We start from the raw sequence: 21,036 nt of genomic DNA, 5'->3' as shown, positions 1-21,036 counted from the left end.
CCTCTAATGGACTGAAATCTCATGCTGTGAAAAACACTGAAATAGGGACAAAGTCTCCAATATTACTACAATGAAAATGTAAGCGAATTTCACAGAACTATTTCTCAAAATGTTCAATACCAAATGAAGCATAATATGTAATTCAATAAAAGCAATTTAATAAGGTAGAGCAAAACGATGTGGTTTGAGTACATAGCCCTATTGATACAGACTTCATCTAAGGATTGAACTATATAATTTTGAGCAAGAATCCTTAACTAGCATACACAGGCTACTGAGGGATCAGGAGGTACCTGAATTTAAATATATGCATGTGTATAAATGTATTTTTCAGGCATAAGAATCTATAGATTGCAGCAAATTTTCAAAGAGGTTACTGCTTTAATGTTTAGAACCACTATTCTAAAAGATGAATGAATCACATATCCTTGAACAAGTCTATGAATGTATTTTCTCACAACAGAGCTTCTAGTGAGAACTGTGCAGCAACAGTTCAAGGATTCATTCTCTAGGGAAAAAACCTAGATGTGTCTATTAAATATTCCCAAGTTAAGACAGAGGCACTAGTATCACTGTCTAACTCAGGTCATACATCTAAAATAGATGCCTGTAACAATTCTGCATGGAAATTGGTATCACATCTTTTAAGCTACTTTAGGAAAGATAAGCCTTGAAAGACAAATAATGGATTTAGCCACAGAGGATGGAGATGGAGAACATTTCAAATGGAGGAAAAACATGAGCACAGAAAATACGTAAGGAAAATAATGTGCATGATTCCAATTTCCAATTCAGCAAATATACTACCTACCAATCTGTTTGCAACAGAAAAAGCATGATAGACCTTTAGTACTGGCTACCAACAAAAAAGGCTTTTAAAGAAGAAGAAAATATAAATTGAGACACAAAAGAAAGAGCTCTATGAGGTTATAAAAATGCTATGCAAATGTCAGTTTCCATCCTACTAAATCTATCACAGTTTACCTCACATTCCAAGGTGGTCACTAAATATTTGATTAATAGTCAATTAATAATCTTCATGCCAAGCCAGAATCCGATCTCTCAATCAGTGGTTCTCAATGCTTCCTACACATCAGAATCATCTGGGAGCTTTTAAGAATCTCCATGCCCAGAGTGCACACCAGACTACTTAATTCAGTTTCTAGGGCCTAAACATCTATAATTTTTTGACGTTCCCCAGGTAATTCCAATACACAACCAAAGCTGAGGACTACAACTAAAGGCATGCCCAAGGAAGACACTTACATCGTATTTTCTTTCAAAAATCAATTACATTAGCTGATAAAAATTAATACATAACTCCCTATTACTCAATAAAGTCATATCTACCAAGGCAATGCTATAATTCATTGCACACATATTTTTATATTCATATTTTGAATTTTGTGGAGTCACACTGTACTGCCTCTATACTTTTACTTTCATAAGCACAATAATTTTCTCTACAATGTATACAGTTTATATAGAAAGCTTAATATATTCTATTTTCCAAGTGAAGATTAATCAAAACTTGTCTTGAAAAAAATGTCCAAAATAAAAATCTCAGAATTTAAAACTGTTTTCAGAGCATCTAATTTATTGTCTATCAGTACTACAGCTAAAGAGCAGAGATCCAAAGGGAACTAACACTTACTAGGTGCTCTGCAGAAGGTGCTTCTGCAGGCTTAGAAGCCATTTAACCCATAAGTACTTGGCGTGAAGTCCAATTAGTTTCATTTTCACAGATATGGAAAAGGCTCTTTTGTGAAATAAGGTGCCAGTACCCAGATTCAGGCTCAGGTATGATTAACGCCAAAGTCTACTTTTTTTCCATGCTAATTTTCTGGGGCCTGAATTTTTACAATGTTGTTACTTCTTTAAGCTATCTTAAAAACAAAAAACCTTTGAAGGCTTAAAGGTGGACTATGCTAAACTTTGACTCAGTAGAGAACATAAATGTGTTCATTAAGAATTGTGTTCAAATTTACTCACTTTTGCACAGAGCTTGAAATAAAGGTTTACATGCTATACTTAATTTCATTTTTTAAATATAGGAAAAGATATCATTCTACAGGCAATCTTTTAAAATAAAGGCCTTCATATGTCCAATCACGTAAAATCTTATAAGCTACATAATACAGCAAGAAGCATTCAGAATGCTCTATCAAATGTCATGAAGGTACAGGTACATCTTTTGAATATATTATTTCATCAAGACATAAAATAACTAGTGCAAGAACAAATGAAGAGATCTTGGATTGAATGTCCACTTAACATCCAGTTTTATTGAAAGTTTTATGTTTGTCTGTTAAAAGAAATGCAAGCAGGTTTAAATATTTTGGTGATTCAACATTAAGAATTTTACTATTCCTCTTTCAAGAGTCTGAATCAATTAAAAAGCATTATTAATATTAAAAATAAGCTTAATAAGATAACCTAGAATTTGAAACTATCTACCAGCATTTGATATAAATAGAAACAAAACATACAAATAAACTGGACAATAGGAGACGATAACAGCAATCATCCATACTGCCAATTTCAATTTTCTGTGTTCATTAAAACTGCTTCATTCTTCTTACTAATTGGCTTAGTAAAGTGTCACAAAATTCATAAGACAAACTCGTACCAATAAAATGTCCTTGTTACATACATATATAGCTTGAAGAGTACTGTGAATCAAAGGTGGAACAATACTGTTTTATATAAATTAACTGGAACACAAGAGATAAAAGTCTGAGTCTCCAAACACAGTAACATATAAAAAGGATTGCAACCACTGTTTAATTGCTCTTTACAAAGAGATCTAAGCCATGTTTCAAAAAAACCCCTACATTTCTCAGTTACCTTAATTATAAGAGTTAGCATCTCATTTTTTATGTGCAAGTTATAAACTTATATGCTGTATGTGTGCGCATATATACGTATATTCCAAAGGAGAACAAGAGCTTTTATCTAGAGTTTCTTTTGAACTTTCAAAAGTACAAAATATACACTGAAAATAGTGTCATATTTCTTACTACCTACATTCTGTGAGACTAATCACAAAGTCAGAATAGGAGTATTCTGTGTTCCCAATGCATCTTTTTTGGGGGGTGGGGGAGTAACAGTATAAACACTGAGATGTATTATTTTCAGTCAAAGGAATAATATTTTCTCTATAAACTAGTTATATTACTTCAAGAAACAAACCATTAAATCAAAGGCACAACTATTAAAAAATTCTGCTAAATGATTGATTTAAGAAGAAGGAGTTCCAGGTATTAAAATAAGAGAAGAAACATATATAATTTCATATTGCATTACAAATAAGTGATCTAAGTATTTCTATGCCTTTGCTTATGAAAATCAACCTGCCTTAACTGCTGGTACTAAAAGGCAGAAAACCAGGAATTCTAGGCCTGACTTTGCCTCTTAATTAGCCATAAATTTGGCATATTTCCTACTTTCTCAGATTTCCTTTTCCACACAAACCAGAGACTAGCCAGAAAATAATTTCAAGATTCAAAAGGTCTTCCTGGATGCGTGGGTGGCTCAGTGGTAGATCATCTGCCTTTGGCTCAGGGCATGATCCCAGGGTCTGGGAATGAGTCCCGCATCGGGCTCCCTGCAAGAAGCCTGCTTCTCCCTCTGCCTATGTCTCTGCTCCTCTCGCCATGTCTCTCATGAATAAATAAGTAACATCTTAAAAAAAAAAAAGGGGGGGGGGGCCTTCCTGATAACACAATCCAGTCCTGTCATTTTAAAAATGCACAAACATGGCCCAGAGTGCGATCCTGGAGACCTGGGATCGAATCCCACATCGGGCTCCTGGTGCATGGGAGCTTCTCCCTCTGCCTGTGTCTCTGCCTCTCTCTCTCTCTCTCTCTCTGACTATCAGAAATAAATAAAAAAATTTTTAAAAATGCACAAACAGGAGTGCCTAAGTGGCTCAGTCAGTTAAGCATCTCCCCTCAGCCCAGGTCATTATCCCAAGGTCCTGGGATGGAGCCTGAGTCAGGTTCCCTGCTCAGTGGAGAGTCTGATTTTCACCTCTCCCGCTTTCCCACCACCACCAAATAAATAAATAAAAATCCTTAAAAAAAAAAAATGTAGAAACAGAAGCCCAGAGATTTTAGAGAACTATCTTAAATTCACACAGGCACAAAACCAAACCTAATATCCATATCCAGTATTTATGCGATGACTGCTTGAAGAAAGTAGTTATTCTTTATCTACAAAGCTGGCTATACTGATTCATTTCAACAAGAGAACAACGAAAATGAAGGCTCTTATCATCTGGCCTTTTTGGGATCAGTAAACAGGCTGTCCAGATTGCTGGCCAGGTTAAATATAAATCTAAGAGTTTCTCTAGGCACTGTATGCTACAATAACCAAATTAATTATTATATAGAAATTGTATTATTAGCGCTCCTGTTAAACTTTGGGGTTTTGTGGAAATATTAAATGTGAAAAGCTTCAAAGACTCCACTCCAGACTTATCAGATCTAACTTATTTCAAATACTTGAAATTTTTACTGGTTCTTCAAGAATTTTAGTTTTAAAAAGATCAATATCATGTAATACTATGAAAAATGTCAATGGGTATACTTTTAAAATAAAAAGATATGCAAATTTTCATTAAAGCAACCCATGCAACTAAGACTATTCTAAGAATCTAGATAATATATTTCTATCTGCATCAATTACTATCTTATAGTTTGGATATTATTTAAAAGGTCAAAATATTTTTGACTTTCAGATGAATAGTCACTTTTGAGAATGACTAAGCTTATTCTCTCCTAAGAGAGCCTATCAAAGCCAAGCTGACTAGAAATTTTTACTATTCATGGAAAATATATAATGAAGACCTCGAAGAAAAGGAAACCTAAGAAAATAAAACTGGTAGTGTTTCCTCCCTTTGCTTTGCTTTTAGTTGTTATGATCAGAGATATACGGTCATAATTGACATATTTAAAAGTTTACAAATGAAAATATTTAAAAGCACATTAATATAGCATCAACCTGCCCAGGAAGAAAACTTAAAATGCTGTAACAACAAACACAAACAAAATACCACCCCCATACCATCACTGTTTAAAACTTTAAATGATAAATTAGGGAGGTATCTAAGTCTGTATTTCTCAGTCAAGCAAACTGTTAACTGCTCAGACTGATTACTATTGGCAATGCACTGCCATATCTAACATATTTGCTTCTCACTACATCCCTTGAGGTAAAAATTATTATTACCATGTTACAGGCTCAGAGAGTATATAGTACCCATCAAGGCTGCATGCTGTGTCATGATTTAGAACACAAACCAGAATTCTACAGAGGGGAATCAGGAGTAAAAGCATACTAACAATAAGGGACATGATACTTCCTAAAACAACTGGTAGACTCAATGAAATGGCTGCTTTTTGCACTGCAGTTTGGAAAGACTGAGTGCACTTCAATTTTACAGGTTCTAAATATTAGCTCAGAAGGCTAAATCTTATTCAACAAATAGTCAGAAACACACCCAGGGATTTAACAGGGTGTGATATAAGAAAGAAGAATTAAACCTGCAGCAGTGGGGAGAAAAAAAACGTTTATTGAGGTCCCATTAGCATGGTTCCATGCAATTTATAGCATAGTGTAAAAAGCCAGAGAGATGAGAGGCAAGGTGTAAGGTGACAGGGCCTGACTCATGATTTTTAAAACCCTCAATTTCTGTAACGAAAAAGCATAATTGAGGGGGTAAAAATATGGTACAGTCTAATCAAAATTTTATCTTATTACTAGACAAAACAACACTGATGATCTAAACATCAGGGAGTAGCCAATGTTTAAAAACAGCCTTACCTTAGGTCAGGTGATTCGGCCCTCCCATACCGGTCCTGCCACTTCCCAACGCTGGAATTGGCTTTTCTGGAGGCAGTACTTGTCTGAGACTGAGAAGAGGTGCTGTTTCTGGTGAGATAAATTTTCTATGTTTTTTCTTATATATTGTTGTCTCTGACCCCCCTTGTTCTGTCTTTTTCTTTTTCTTTGACATGCTTTTTCTAAGGTCCTTTAGCATGTTCCTATTATATCATTCTCTTCAAGTCTCTGTGATACTGTAACTGCTAGTAGGTATTTAAATATAAATGTGTTATCAACATTTTATTAACTCTAGAAAATTTTTAGAAATCTTTTCAAAATAATATGATGTCAAAATGCAAGAAATAAGAACCAAGGGCATATCAGGTTATAATATATCATTAAGAAATAAATTTATGTGCTTTAATGAATAATATTAACTTCTGTGGCTTCAAAAAACCTTATTCAAAACTTTGGTATTCCTTTCCTTATATTCTTCAATAGGTACAAGTAGTATACCAGCTAAGAGTAACACTCTGGTGTGTTTTATAAAAGCCTACTATAAATATATACATTTAATAAAAATTCCTTTTCAAAATAACTCTTTCAAAATAAATTTCAAAAGAAAGTTAATTTTAACCACAGTGACACACTCCATAAGATGTTCAGCTATTTACACTCTTGCCAGTCCCTTAAAGGACTAATAAGAACACACTTTCAATAGGTAAATTTTCTATAGGAAAAACATGTATGTTACGTGTCTGCTTATTTATGTAAAAAGAAAAAGGAAGAATAAACCAGAAACTAGATAAAATGTAGTCAGTTATTAAAAAGTGAAAGAAATAGGGGAAAGGATGACAAATCTGAGTATACTTGGAACTCTGTTAAATGTTTTATATACTCAAAGAATAAGTCAATAAACATGGAGGAAAAAGAAAAGCTAATACTGAATACAAACAGAAACAATGGAACAATTATACTTTAAATGATTAAATGATTAATATAATCACTCTGAAGAAAGCTGAATATTTTGACTATATACCCTCAGCCTAGAAAAAGAAAAAAGGAATTCCAAAGAAATCTTGAATTCTACTTAATAGGTTTGGTTTTCAAAATGGTAGGTGAAGTCCTAATCTATTCTATGTGTATTTAGGATTAAGCAAGTAAGTACAAACACTGAAGTTTTTGGGAACCAGATTCTCAATGCAGTGAGATGGAGATGTAATATGGAAAAAAGAAAGGAAGTAGAAACCTGTGGTGTCAAATGTGAAGTGAAAGAAACATGGATGACTGCATGATTAAAATTATACATAAGGCAATTTCATATTGAAATTGTTTTGTTTTCTCCAAGTGCCAGGTGCTGAAAAAGCCTAAATACCACGACACTCCAACAGCAACGAACATAACTGGTGCCAAGATCTTGGCTTCTAATCATTTCCCACTAAAAGGCACCAAGGCGCTTTCAAGAAATGGTTGTTTCCAGGGAGGGGCAGAAAAAGCATAAGATAGGCCTGGAACATCTGGTAAAGCTAGAAAGTAAAATCCTCCAAAAAAAAATGATGGAAACAAATCAAAAGGTCACAGGAGCCACTCTGAAGAGGCTGCCATAGGGCAAATCTGGAACAATTTGAACATCAATATGAATTATGGTATATGTGAGTTATATATATAGTTTATATACACTACATATACAAATAAACCATATTTATAAGCCACAAACACACTCTCACACATAAAACAAAAATTAATGAGTCTAGTTGATAATAAGTGGAAGAGATGAGAATGCTCATTTTTAAAGAAGAATGCCAACAAATTAATGTAAGAAAAGTAACAGAATTAGATAACCACTATTTTACAGCTATTATAATAGTAATGGGAAAAAGTAAAAATCATCAATGGATACTAAAATTCCCTGGAAGTTTAAAAAGAATTAGGATATTTACAGTTACCTCGAAGATTTACTAAATACAAAGTTAAAATAGTAACTTTGCAGTACAAAACCCAAAGAACACCATTACAACTAAACCATTAAAGTTATCATCGCTAACCATGGGGCAAAATGATACCATCTACCTCCAGGATGATGCACTGAGGACACAAGATCACTTCTGCAGTTTCCTGCCTAAAAAGCAAAACCTGAATCTGATCAAGAGGAAACATCAGGTAAACTCAGACTGAGGATGATTTACAAAAGTACTGGACTATACTCATCAAAATGCAGAGTCAATAAATACAAAGAATGTCTGAGAAACTCTCAGATTAAAGAATAAAGAGATAAAGGAGTTAATTATAATGGATGATCCTGGACTGGATCCTAAATCAAGGAAAAGAACTGCCATGAAAGACATTATTGAAATAATTAGCTAAATTTATGGCTTGTTTATTAACATACTGGCTCATTATTAGATTTTATCACTCTGATAACTGTGCCCTGTGATTACATAACAGAAAGTCCTTATTCTTACATGCTGAAGTATTTAGAGGTTGAAGGCATGATGTTTATAATTAATAAATGGTTCGCAAAGGAAAATATTTTTGGGAAATTATAAAGCAAATATGGCCAAATGCTAATAACTGGTGAATATGGAGGAATAATACATGAGAGTCCATGAGTGTTCAGCTTGTCAAAGTTTATCAAGCTGTATGTTCTTGACCTAATATGACAACTTTTAAAGATTAAGCAAAACATTCTGATATATTAAATATTAACATTTTACTTAAGTATGCCAATTTGCTGGGCAATACAGAAAGTTAGAAACCTAGCATTTCTACCAATTAAGTACAAAGAATCATTAAAAAACTTTCTATGCAAACATACCAACAGTCATCCACACTTCAATAAGGCAATCTAAGATTTTTAACAAAGGAAATACAGTGGTTAGTTAGGTCAGTAGTACAATTCATTACTATTTGTTGTGTCATCTCTACCATGTCCTAAGTGACATTCCTATCTTCTCCCTAAAGTCCATAAAATTTTCCTTTCAAACATGTCTCTCTAATCTCCATAAATACAAAGACTAAAACAAAAAACACAAATATTTATTTAGGGAACTATTTCACAATGAACAAAAGTACGCTTTTGATCAAGATGAACCCAAAAAACAAGCTTTCCTAATGAGCAATGGGTACTGTTCTTCATATCAAAAAGTGATAGTTTTAATATGTTGGGTATGTTTCTATAGGTTATGGGGGCAATGATCCACATTTTTGGTAGTAGTGATAGGTCCATTAACTTTTCTATCATTATTTTATCTCCTTTTTACTGTCACTAGCTGCCACTACTCTCCAGGTCTCCTTCGATCCATGGACATCCATCATTATAATCACTTTAGGGATACTCTCACCTTCCTTGTCCCTTTGTCATATTTGCCTGGTATAACTGCAACCCCTGTTAAATCCAACTCTAGCTAATCTTTACGAACATACCAACACCTGACAAGGACAAGAGACACACAACCATAGCCATTAACCTCAAGAAAATTTGGAAATGTACTCTCTCTCTCCTTGTGTGAATTTTTCATTCTACTAATTCATTCCTATCAACATATAAAAATGTTGTAATTTCTCTCATCTTGGAAAAAAGTCTTCTCTAGATGGCAAGTTTCCCTCCAGGTAGTATCTAGCAATCCTACTTCTTTCCCCTAGTTTATTCGTACACCTCTAAATGACTATTTCAGAATTTCTCTTCTCCAACATTCAACACCCACTTCCACACATCCTCACATTCATCAGGTTAAGTCTGCATCCTGTGCTGCTGGGAAAAACTGAAGCTGTCAGGAGAGAGCTTTCAGTTGTTCCCATCAATATTATCTTATCCTACTCACTTCACGGCGTCCTGCCTTCTCTCCTGTTCATATGAGTAAACTGTCCATCTCCTTTTTAAGGCTAACCCTCTACTTGCATATCACATCCTGTCTAACTTTCTTAAGGACATTGCTCTTACAACTGTCCCTTCTTGCATCATCAATATTCCCTCTAGTAACTCATTCTAAGTATACAAACATGCTATAATTTCTATCATTTTAGAAAAAAATTTTCCCAATTCCTCATTTGCCTTAATACTGTTCTGTTCCTTTGCCCTCTCAAAAAAATTCATCAAAAAAGTTGGGGATCCCTGGGTGGCTCAGCGGTTTAGCGCCTGCCTTTGGCCCAGGGCGTGATCCTGGAGTGCTGGGATCGAGTCCTGCGTCAGGCTCCCTGCGTGGAGCCTGCTTCTCCCTCTGCCTGTGTCTCTGCCTTTCTCTACGTGTCATTCATGAATGAATAAATGAATGCATGCATGCATGAATGAATGAATGAATGAATGAATGAATAAATAAATAAATAAATAAATAAATAAATAAATAAATAAATAAAATCTTAAAAAAAAAAAAGTTGCCCATATTTTCTCATTCTAATTCCAGGGACGCCTGGATGGCTCAGCGGTTGAGCACCTGCCTTCAGCTTAGGTCTTGATCCCGGGACCTGGGATCGAGTCTCACATTGGGCTCCTTGTGGGGAGCTTGTTTCTCTCCCTCTGCCAATGTCTCTGCCTCTCTTTCTCTCTCTCTCATGATTAAATAAATAAAATCTTAAAAAATAATAATAATTCCTCTCCTTCCATTCTCTCTTGAATCCATTCCAAAAAGTCCTTTTTTTCAAACTTCACCTTATGCCACTAAAAATGATCCTGGTCAGGACCACCAGCAACCTTTGTGTTTTAAAATCTAAAAACAGTTGGGGCACCTGGCTGACTCAGTCAGTGGACCATAGAACTCTTGATCTTGGGGTTATAAGTTCAAACCCCATGCTGAGGGTAGAAATCACTTAAATAAAATCTAAAAGTCATTCTCAGTCCCCTTCTTCTTGGCCAATCAGTATTATTTGGTAATTAATTCTCTACTTTGAAACACATTCTTTTTCAAGACATACAATGGGTGTTCTTCCTATGCCAATAGTCATTCTTCTCTATGGATCTCCTCCACCTTCTTTTCTTACCTGGAAAGAAGCAACCCAGGGCTCTGTCCTTACCACTTCTCTATCAATACATTCTGATTCAGTTTCATAACTTCACTTAAATACTAATTAAAACACCAACTGTTCTGAAATTTCTATCCCCAGCCTGTATCTTTCCCCTGGACTCCAGATCCCTATATCTCTTCCTATGCAAATTCTCCAACAGACATCTCAATTTTATTATGTCCTAAACTGAATTCTTGGTCTCCCTCTGAAAAGCCCTCCTTCCTCCTACTGTCTCTTCCATCTCAGATGTAAATGATCTTCACCATCTGCACCACAACCACTCTGGACCAAGTTATCTCTTACCTAGATAACGGTTACAACCTCCTAACTGGCCTCCTAGTTTCTATGCCTAAACTCTCTGTAGTCTGATCTTCTTAATAAAGCAATTAAGACTTTAAAAACCTACAGTAAGGGGTACCTGGGTTGCTCAAGCGACACTCAACCGTCGGTTAAGCGTCTGCCTTCAGATCAGGTCGTGATCCCTCCCAGGGTCCTGGGATTGAGCCCCGAGTCAGGTTCCCTGCTAAGTGGGGCAATCTGCTTCCCTCTGACCCTTCCCCTGCTGGTGCTCTTTCTCTCTCTTATTCTCTCTCAAATAAGTAAAATCTTAAAAAACAAAAACAAAAACCCTACAGTAGATTATTTCATTCCTCTGCACAAACTCTGTCCGTATCATCCTTTTTATTTCACTAACAGGAAAAGCCATAGCACTTCTAATGGTACAATGCCCTACATAATCTGGCCCAAGGTTTTTTGGGGTTTGTTTTTTGTTTTTAATAAGGAGGGGGCAGGCAAAATAACAGAAAACCTGCTACTGATTTTTAAATAGTTTAATTAGCAAACATCTATAGAGTATTACCTATGTGCATACCACTGTTCTAAAAACATCACATAAATTGAATCATTTAATATACATAACTACTCTGGCAGAGATAGGTTATTATTATTAATTATTACTACATTTTACAGATCAGGAAATGAAAGAATAAGATTAGGGGATATGCTCAAGGACACAGAGCTAGTAAGTAATAGAGGCAGAATTCAAACCCTAGAAGTCTGGCACCAGAGTCAAAGATCGTCACATCATTCTATACTGCAGAACACAATAAACTCAATGAATAAAAGTAACCTCTTTTAAAATATGAAAAAAAAAAAAAAAAGACTACATATTAAAAGGATTGGTACTCCTCAGCTATCATAACTTCTTAGCCAAACATTTGATGAGATTTCATTTAGTTTAAATAAAATTTGGATAGGTCCATGACTAGTAATTGTTAGGATGAGAAGAGACAGTCAAAATCCAAGATGGCTTTGTGACATTTAATTTTGGCTGAAAGTTTCAAGAACCTTTATCTTAGGGCTAAACCACATGTTCCCATACCATCTCTTCCTGCATTTGCATATTATGAAATATAATCTCTTAGAGCAATTCAAAATTACAGAATAACAAAACCAGAAAACTGTAAAGTAAACTTAAGTACCACAAAAGGTAAATGATATGACTGAGAACTAGTTAACAGTTGGGTTACTCACTTGTTTCAAGCCCAAAGAAATAACTGACTTAAGTCATCTTTATCTAACAAAATTAAACTAAGATCTTATTTCCCTATTTTAGCTTACCCTTTACCATTTTCCTGGCAACAGGCTAACCATTTGCCAGCACATCTGCCTCTTACAATTGCCATCTTGTGAAATTCAAAGTTAGGTATTATCAAAACAAACCGAAAAAAGAAAAGAAAATGGTTTTAATCTGAAAGACTGCCCAGGCTGAAATTTTTACAATCTCTTTGACTAAAATTAGTAAAACACACTTAGGCCAATAGATCTAGACTTAGAAAGTCCCAATAATTCTTTATTTACGAACAATAATGAGCACAGAAAACAGCAAGACCATTGTTACCGCCATCTCTCCTATGTGTAAGACTATCTTTTTAATATACATGTAACTATATACCATGCTTCATTTATTGCTTACCTAGATTACTTTTTTTTAAATGGAAGGCACCCAGAAGAATTTTTCAGGGAATTCATTTTGTACTAAAACAACATAGAATGTTCCAGTTTTTTGGCAGAACATTCAGCACTTTTATACTTTATAGCCCTAATACAAGATGAAGATACCAATGCCTTCAATAAATGGAGTTATAATTGTCTAACTAACCTGCTTGGTGGGAGTCCAGTCTTGAACAAAGAAGGAGGAGAAGTAAACTCCGCTTTTGTAGATGGAAGCGCTGCTTCCTTCTCTGAATTTCCAGTTCTTCCCTGCTGTACCTTAAAAAAAAGGGTTATTAGCTTATTTAATAGAACACTCAAAATACATGAAAGGTGTTCAAATTTGTAACATGTGATTTCAAATTAAATATGAAGTATGTTTTGTTGCTGAATATTTAATAAAATTATCCTATTTTAGAATAGCATTAAGTAAAGGCACCAAGGATGGATTAGGGGATCAAAATGTTCCCAACCATTAAAAAGTTCACACTAATGTCACTTAGCACTCTAATAAGCCATAAGTCCTTTCATAAACTCCCTTAAATGCCACAAATAAGTCCAAAATACTTGGTTATGACTCCATGTTTCAGAGTTCAAGAAAGGCTTTGAAGAATTTTCCCCTTCTATGTTTACTACCATTCTGAAAAAAACCACCAATGGCCATTTTAGCCATTCTGGCCATTTTCAATTCAGACTGTGATCTGCTCCAACATGAGTATTAATAACCCCTTGTTGCACTTCCAAACCATTTGTTTCCCCCTCATCAACCAACTGTACCACCATCCTGCCAGTTTAATACCCCTAGCAGCTGGAAGGTAGTCATCTGTCTCCTCAATAACTTTTTTTCCCTCCTTATATTCATTTTCAAACCAGTTATCTACTTCATAATTTCTCCCAGATTTAGCCATCTTTTCTGCTCCTAGCAGATCTTTTGAGTATGGTCCAGTCATACTCCTACAAACTGGTGAAATTCTTCTTTATGCTCGTCTCCTTTTATACTCCCCTTCCTATCTTAAGTCATCATTAATTTATTAAATTCAAACAAACTAAGTTGCCGTATACTTAAAAAACATCACACCATATTCTATGTCCTACTTAAAATCTAAATTCAGCACCATTCTTTTTCCCCATGAGGCAAAAGCCAAGAAAACTTCAGACACCTTGACTCTGATACACTCAAACCACCAATTCCAGAAACCATCTAGCTCTCATATAATCATTGTATGAGAAAAAGAATGTATCTGAGGCATTAAAGCGAGATCTCTTATTAGTACTGCTAAACCCAAACCCCTAATGGCTGTCTTTATATAATTAGGGTTTAACATTGACATTTTAGAGTTCCACTTTAAAAAAAAAATCCATTTAAAAGACCCAGATCCTAGTGAGGGATGACAGAGGATCAGTACCAAGAAAATGAGGATAGATAGTAAGAAACAGATCTGATAAGATACTTGAAAGGTAAACCGACAGAATGTGATGATGGGAAATAAACATGGTTCACTCATCAAACATTAAATATCTATTATTTATTATCTAAAAATCTGTTACCAGAGGTTGAGACTAGAGAGAAAAATACAACAAAATCTTAGACCATGGGACAAGACAGATACATGAACGATCAGACCAATACAATAAATGCTATGAAAAAAAGTATCTGTGGGATAAAAGATGTTATGAGAACACAGAAAAAAGAAATGCAAAATTCTTCCTGCAAATATCAGGAATATGAAAGTTAAGAGTATGGTCTCAATTGTTCCCCTTCAGTAATTTATATCCAATTATCTAATAAGCAACTCAAACCTGCCGTGATCAGTACAAAGCTACTGATTTCCCACTTATCCCCCAATCTGATACTATCCAAGTCTTCTCTATAAGTAAATAGCACCATCATCTACTGAGTTACTCAGGAAAAAAAAAAGAAATCCTAGCAATAATCCAATAGATAGGACCATCCTCTGTCACCTTTACCTTTATGATACATACCAAATTCAACCACTGATTATGTCTACCCCTAAAATCCAGGTTAAATCTACCACCACTTATCGACTGTTCTGCTAAATGTTCTCTCTGCTTTAGTCTTACCTCTGTAAAATCCATCCTCTATACACAGCCAAGCAATCTTATTAAAAGTGTAAATCAACTCATGTCTCTCCTCTGCTCAAAATTCTCCAATAGCTTCCCAATGCAAACAGAATAAAACCTAAATTTATCATGGCCTACAAGGATTTATACTGTATTTAGGTTTTATTCAAATCTGTATCCCAACCTAAAAATAGTGCCTGGCACACAGTAAGCACTCAATATTTATTTTTTATTTGACTGACTTTGGGACTCAGCCTAAATGTCACTGCAAAGTCTTTCATAGGACTTGGAATTTATAACTATATAATTTTTGGCCCAATTATCTAATTAATGACTACTTCCCCCATTAATTCAGAAAAACTCTAAGATTACAAAGTCTAGGTCGATAATGCTCAAGCCTGAGATGCTTCCTGGTATAGTCAACACTAAATTACAAACTGGGAAGGGGGAAGGAAGAAGAGAGAAAAAGAGAAGCAGAAGAGGGGGAGGGGAAGAGAGAGAAGAGCACACGGATGAAAGATTATTTACAACAGGGAGAAAAAGAAAAGGCATCAGGAAGACAGTACATTTTTAAACATAAAAATTGCTTCTGTTTCCTCACTTAAGTTTTCTTTTTTCCTTAATTTCTTTGTAAAATACTCTTAATTCTGAACATCTTTGCCATTTTAGCAACTCTCATTAACTTGCATCCATGTGTTTGCTTTCAGATGTTGCACTCAGGATTACACAGAGTCAAAACTTAACTAACCAGAATGAGACTATTTTTTTTAAACATGATCTAGTTTTTTGAGAAATGACTATAAGATATCATGACAGATTTTTTAAAAACAAAGTCATGTCAGTAGGTCTTACATATCCAAACAAAAGTTGAATGAAATCTGTAAACTTGAGAAGCTAAATATTTCAAATCATACTACCAGTGTACCAAAACTTAATTTGTGAAATTTCTTTCAACTGCTCTTCATAGATTATAAAAGATTAACCTTACAAACAAAATAATATCTAAAAGGAAATTTGTTAAGTGTAGTACATCCAAATAATGCACTATTTAAAATGTTATTTATCAAAAAACCTTAATAACCTAGGAAATATCTGTCACATAATACTAAAGTAAAAAAGGGAAAAATAGCAAAGCACATAAATTATCATAATTTTGTTTCAATCCACAAGAACAAAATGACTGACAAAGCAATAAAATTTGGGACTTTGAAAGCAGATTAAAAAATAGTAACTGAGCAGACTAAGGAAACCTGAATCCTAAGTTAGCAACAAAAAACCAAAAATATTATTATGATTTCCACTGCAGGACCCAAAAAGGTTCAGAAATTGACAACTCAAGTTCCCAGAACATCTGAACCAGCCAAGTATAAACCCTCTAGGCAGGCCACTGAAATCTATTTCCTGAAAAACCAAATCGCCACAAACAGAAAAAACAAAATAACCCAAATGATACTGACATGTGAGACAGTTAAAAGAACTTAGCTCTATAGTAAAGACTATAGTAAATTTTATTTATATTCAGAGTTTCCAATCACTTTAGAGGCCCATTTGCTTATGAGTGAATGTCCAAGGATCAACAAACATTTGATGAAAGTCAGAAGCCAAAAACAACAAACACACTCTGTAGAAAAATAAAACCTAAATGAAACAAACAACCTATCATTAACATAAATATCTTCTGATAGATATTGGATATTAACATTATAACCACAGAAAGGAAAAAATGAATAAGAGTTATAAGGCTAAAGAAATCTCCCAGATAATAGAAGACAAAGAGGGAGAAAATGAGAGAAAAGAAAATTAAAGCACTAGCATAACAGGTCCAATATTTGAATGGGAGGTCCAGAAGGCATTAGAAAGCATAGAAAAAGTAAAAACATAATAGAGAAGAAAATATCCCATAAATAAAGGATATATGTGCCCATATTTAGAGGGTACAAATGAACGCGTGGTACAACAGATGATAACAGACCAGGCAGGACACATAGTTGGGAAATAACAAAACAGGGTGACACAGCTTATACTTATCCACCGAGGAAAACAAAATCATCTGCGCGTGTGTGTGTGCACATATAGACATAAAAATATTTTCAGAGAAGGCTGTAATCAATTTTTCCTGACACATACATGCTACTCATTCCCACTAGTCACCCTTTCCTTGCTCCTCACTCCAAATTACACAATTGTTTTTGCACCCAAGTGGTTTTATTTTTATACTTATTAAACTTCATCTCCTTTCATTTCAAAAAAAGAACAAAAACCAGAAAAATAAAACAAAAACCTTATATATACTGAAGTATATAAAAGAATGGTAAGAATGTCAAAATGTGGATAATCATTGAAGCACTGTAATAAATACATAGGAATGCATTTGTACCATTCATTTACTGATTAGTATATTTAAAAATTTACTTAACAAAAAGTTTAAAAAATTGTTTTAAAGAGGCTGGTAGGTTGTTTGTCTCTCAGCTGATTAAAGATTTTAAAAAGTAGACGAGAAAAAAAAAGTAGACGTGAAAAGAAAAATTGTGATTCTCAAATCTGTTCCCTTTTTCTATATTCACTAGTTTAAGATGGGTTCTTCACTCATTTCATCTCTACAGTACTCCAACAGCTTCGTATCTGGTCTGTGACTTCATTTTCTCCTTATACCCTACCCTTCTCAAGAACACTTGTCCGTTCTTCTTCTAAAAACCAGATTTGCTCATGCTATTCTATTACTCAAAAACTTACCAATGGCTTCCTATGGCCTACACAAATGTCTGCAGGCTAGTTTAAGATCACGGCCCCAAGTCTACCATTTCCAGGCTTCTCTCCTACAATCTCTCTCATCCACCCCAACTCTCCTTTCATGCTATCAGGTTTTGCTCATATTGCTGTCTTAAATGTTTTATACTCCCCCTCTTCTACTAATGAAAACTCAAGCATCTTACAGTTACCATGTTTGAATCCTTCTAGATTCTGCACCATAGGGTAACCCACTCTATCCTCTGAACTCCCTACTGTACTTTGATAATAGCACTAACACATTTATCACACTATATCGTTCATATATATACATTACTCAGATCATGAGCTCCTTGAATACAGAGACCTTACCTTACTAGAGTATCAAGCACAATGTTGTGCACATTAGAGGTGCTCAGACATAATAAGAAAATTGGAGAAGTCCTTTTTCTTCTATCTGTCTCACCAACCCTAATAACTAATTCAAACAGTGAATTAGTAGGTAAGAGCTTAGACTTTCTTTTTCTGACCACACCTTATATTGCTGCCAGAATTGTTACTTATATTACTTGTACTTCCAGAATTTATGTTGTTATAAGGCACTTTCTTGCTCACAAATAGGCAATAACTCCTCCAATTTGTCCTTGTTTCTAGGCTTTCTAGAATGAAACCACACCCTACAAAGCCATCTCTCTTCTATTCTTTTCCAAAAAGAACTCACCTAGTAAGGCTAATTTCTTAAATAATACTCTCATCCACTATCTACTAAATTAAGCTGAGTTTCTTTCTTTGCCCAAGCCATTTCCTAATCTATAATATTTTTCCTTCTGTTCTCCACTCACAAGGTTTTGATTAAAATGACATGCTTCTCTAATACTGCATCTTCAGATTTCATTAAAAAATATAGAAATAAAATGTAGCTATATATTGTACTCAATGCCATTTCTAATCCTAGGGTAGTTTCTCATCAACTCATTTCTCCAATTCCTATAGCATTTAGTCTAAAATAAACATTTTGGTACCTAGTAATACCTAAGAAATAAATTTATCTCTGCATATTTGGGTTACCCATTATATTCTTATGACATTTTTTTTTTTGTATTTTCCGGAGTTGCAGGATAGATAGTAAAAGGCAACTCAGACTTTTTCAAAGCACTATATAGTCCGACATAGAAATTTGAACAAGGATATTTATTTAAGGTGACAGAAACTTGTCTGAAATTTAATGTCAAACTGTATCCTGAAAATGCCAAACACTTCCATACAACCAGTAGTTGCAGATTTTGAGCAACATCAATAAAATGTATCTTACAGATCACAATATACATAAAAAGGATGAGCCACACACATTATTAAAATACACACCGTAGGTGCACCTGGGTGGCTCAGTCAGTTAAGTTTCCAACTTGTGATTTTGGCTCAGGTCATGTTCTCAGAGATCATGAGGTTGAGCCACCCCCACCCCTCTAGCCAGGCTCTCTGCTCAGCAGGGAGTCTGCTTGAGATTCTCCCTCTCTGTCCTGCCCCCTGACTAGGATATGCTCCCTCAAATATTTTTAAAAATTAATAAAATACACACCCTATTTCCAAATCAGTATTTCTAACAAATGAATAATATTTAATGCACATTATCAAGGCAAGAAAAACCATTAGACTACACCCATTAAATTCAAATCCTCATTAATTCAGAACCAAATAAATCAGAATGGAACAATGACCTCCTCTCATATAACCAAAACAAACTTCAAAATAATTTTGGTAGATTGTATGTATATAAAAAACTCATTCACAGCATCCACTTTCGAGACCAGCTCCTAGGAATTCTTTTAATTCTTTAGTTTCAGAAGTTTACTGCAAAAAGACAAAAAATATAGAACCTGGCAGTTTTCAAAGACATCTTGTTTTCATTTCTGTTAGAAAAAAAAAAAAGGACCACTGCAAACGAACTATTTCATCAAGACAACTTTTCTATTCATTGTAATCAAGCGTAACAATATATTCATTCCTTAAATAAGACAGCACCAAAAAGAACCTGATAGCCATTTAAAATAGAATAGACATCATCACACACTTTCAAAAGATTGACAGCAGAACAAGAACCAAATACTTACCCAAAGTAGGATGTAAATTTAAATTAAATTCTCTACACAGAACTGTGTCCAGCAGAGCGGCTACATCTGCGGATATAGCACATGTATTGCATAAGGCAGTATTGTGGTGGACAGGGCTGTAGTCCCAAAAGGATCACAGAAAAGTTCCTGTCCACAGAAGTTCCCTGAGTATATAACCCAATCTAAAAGCCACTCCCAGTCTTCATTCCAGTGTCGTTCAATACAAGAATTAAGAACTAAGAATTAATAAGGTAAAAGAAAAGAGTATACAATCAGGTTTCGAGAAAAGTTTGTGGGTTGCTGTATATTGTAGAGATATGAAAATATGACATTAATCTTTGGACTGGGTCTGTGATATAATGGAGAAGCCAGAAGTCAGACTTTATACCCAAGTGGGAAGGAATATCAACCTGCAAGTCCCACCTAAAACTAATGATTTAAAGTTACAAATTTTAAAAATCAATGGCTTTATCTTATTCTGTTGAGTCTTTGAGACTCTCAAAAATGCCTAAGTTTTTTGAGACATCTTAAACTATAAGACACATTACACCAATGATTTTAGTGTCATACAGATAAGCAGTATGCCATCTTCTCTATCACTTCTTTAAATAAAAATTAGGAAAAGTCTCCAATTCTGATATAAAGATTATAGCATCATCTAAAATGAGAGCTTAGCCTTATGGTGTGAACTTTTATGTCTTACAAACATATACTATAATTCAAAATAAAATCACAACATATAGCAAGAATAGTTTTACTTCGCATTTGTTAGTAATAATAGGCTATAAATTCACATGCTTGCAAAAGTGGAGATACAACAACAATCAGCAAATTTGTAAGTCACCAGGAAGCTGAAGGTTTGGAAAAAAGGTAGCTATTTCCACTTTAATCTCATCCCTTGAGTAGTGGTATGGGAGCAGACTCAAGAACAAAAAATGAGAGCAACCAAGGATAATTTACTAAAATTCACCTTAAAAAGATTGAATCTGCCATCTTGGATCTCTGCACCTGGTGTAACTTCCATAGTACAGTCTTCGGCCTAAGTTAAATAACATATTCCCCATTAAGATACCACATAATTTTTAATTGATAGGCCATATAAAGACAAACTAGCTGTGGCTAGTCTGTGACTTGAAACTAAGAACATCAGACAATATTAATATGAAACTGAAAGGGAAGGAAGGGAAAAAAAAAAACATGGTAAAGAAAAAGAAAATTTTAAACTATCTTATAGCATTTAACCACCTTAATGGGGAAAAAGTGATTTATCTGGGGAGTAAATTTGGGACTCTAGGAAAGG

General features: G+C 34.5%; 1 protein-coding gene across 27 annotated transcripts in view; it reads right to left on the bottom strand.

The window, feature by feature from the left end:
- The window catches only part of FIP1L1 (factor interacting with PAPOLA and CPSF1), a 71,486-nt gene that overhangs the window by 34,769 nt on the left and 15,681 nt on the right, over nt 1-21,036 (bottom strand). For 5 of the 27 annotated variants that reach the window (XM_038556105.1, XM_038556110.1, XM_038556113.1 and 2 more), the window contains 2 exons: nt 20,707-20,775; nt 12,986-13,095 (listed from right to left, as the gene is read on the bottom strand). In XM_038556105.1, coding sequence (XP_038412033.1) covers nt 12,986-13,095; nt 20,707-20,775 — 179 coding nt within the window. Of the gene's footprint in view, nt 1-5,826; nt 5,935-12,985; nt 13,096-20,706; nt 20,776-21,036 lie in introns of all 27 variants that reach the window. The other 22 variants (XM_038556101.1, XM_038556104.1, XM_038556106.1 and 19 more) reach the window with 7 other exon arrangements.

Source organism: Canis lupus, chromosome 13, assembly GCF_011100685.1.
Source record: "Canis lupus familiaris isolate Mischka breed German Shepherd chromosome 13, alternate assembly UU_Cfam_GSD_1.0, whole genome shotgun sequence".
Taxonomy (NCBI): domain Eukaryota; kingdom Metazoa; phylum Chordata; class Mammalia; order Carnivora; family Canidae; genus Canis; species Canis lupus.
Note: the sequence above shows the minus strand (reverse complement) of the source record. Positions and strands in the feature narration are given on the sequence as shown.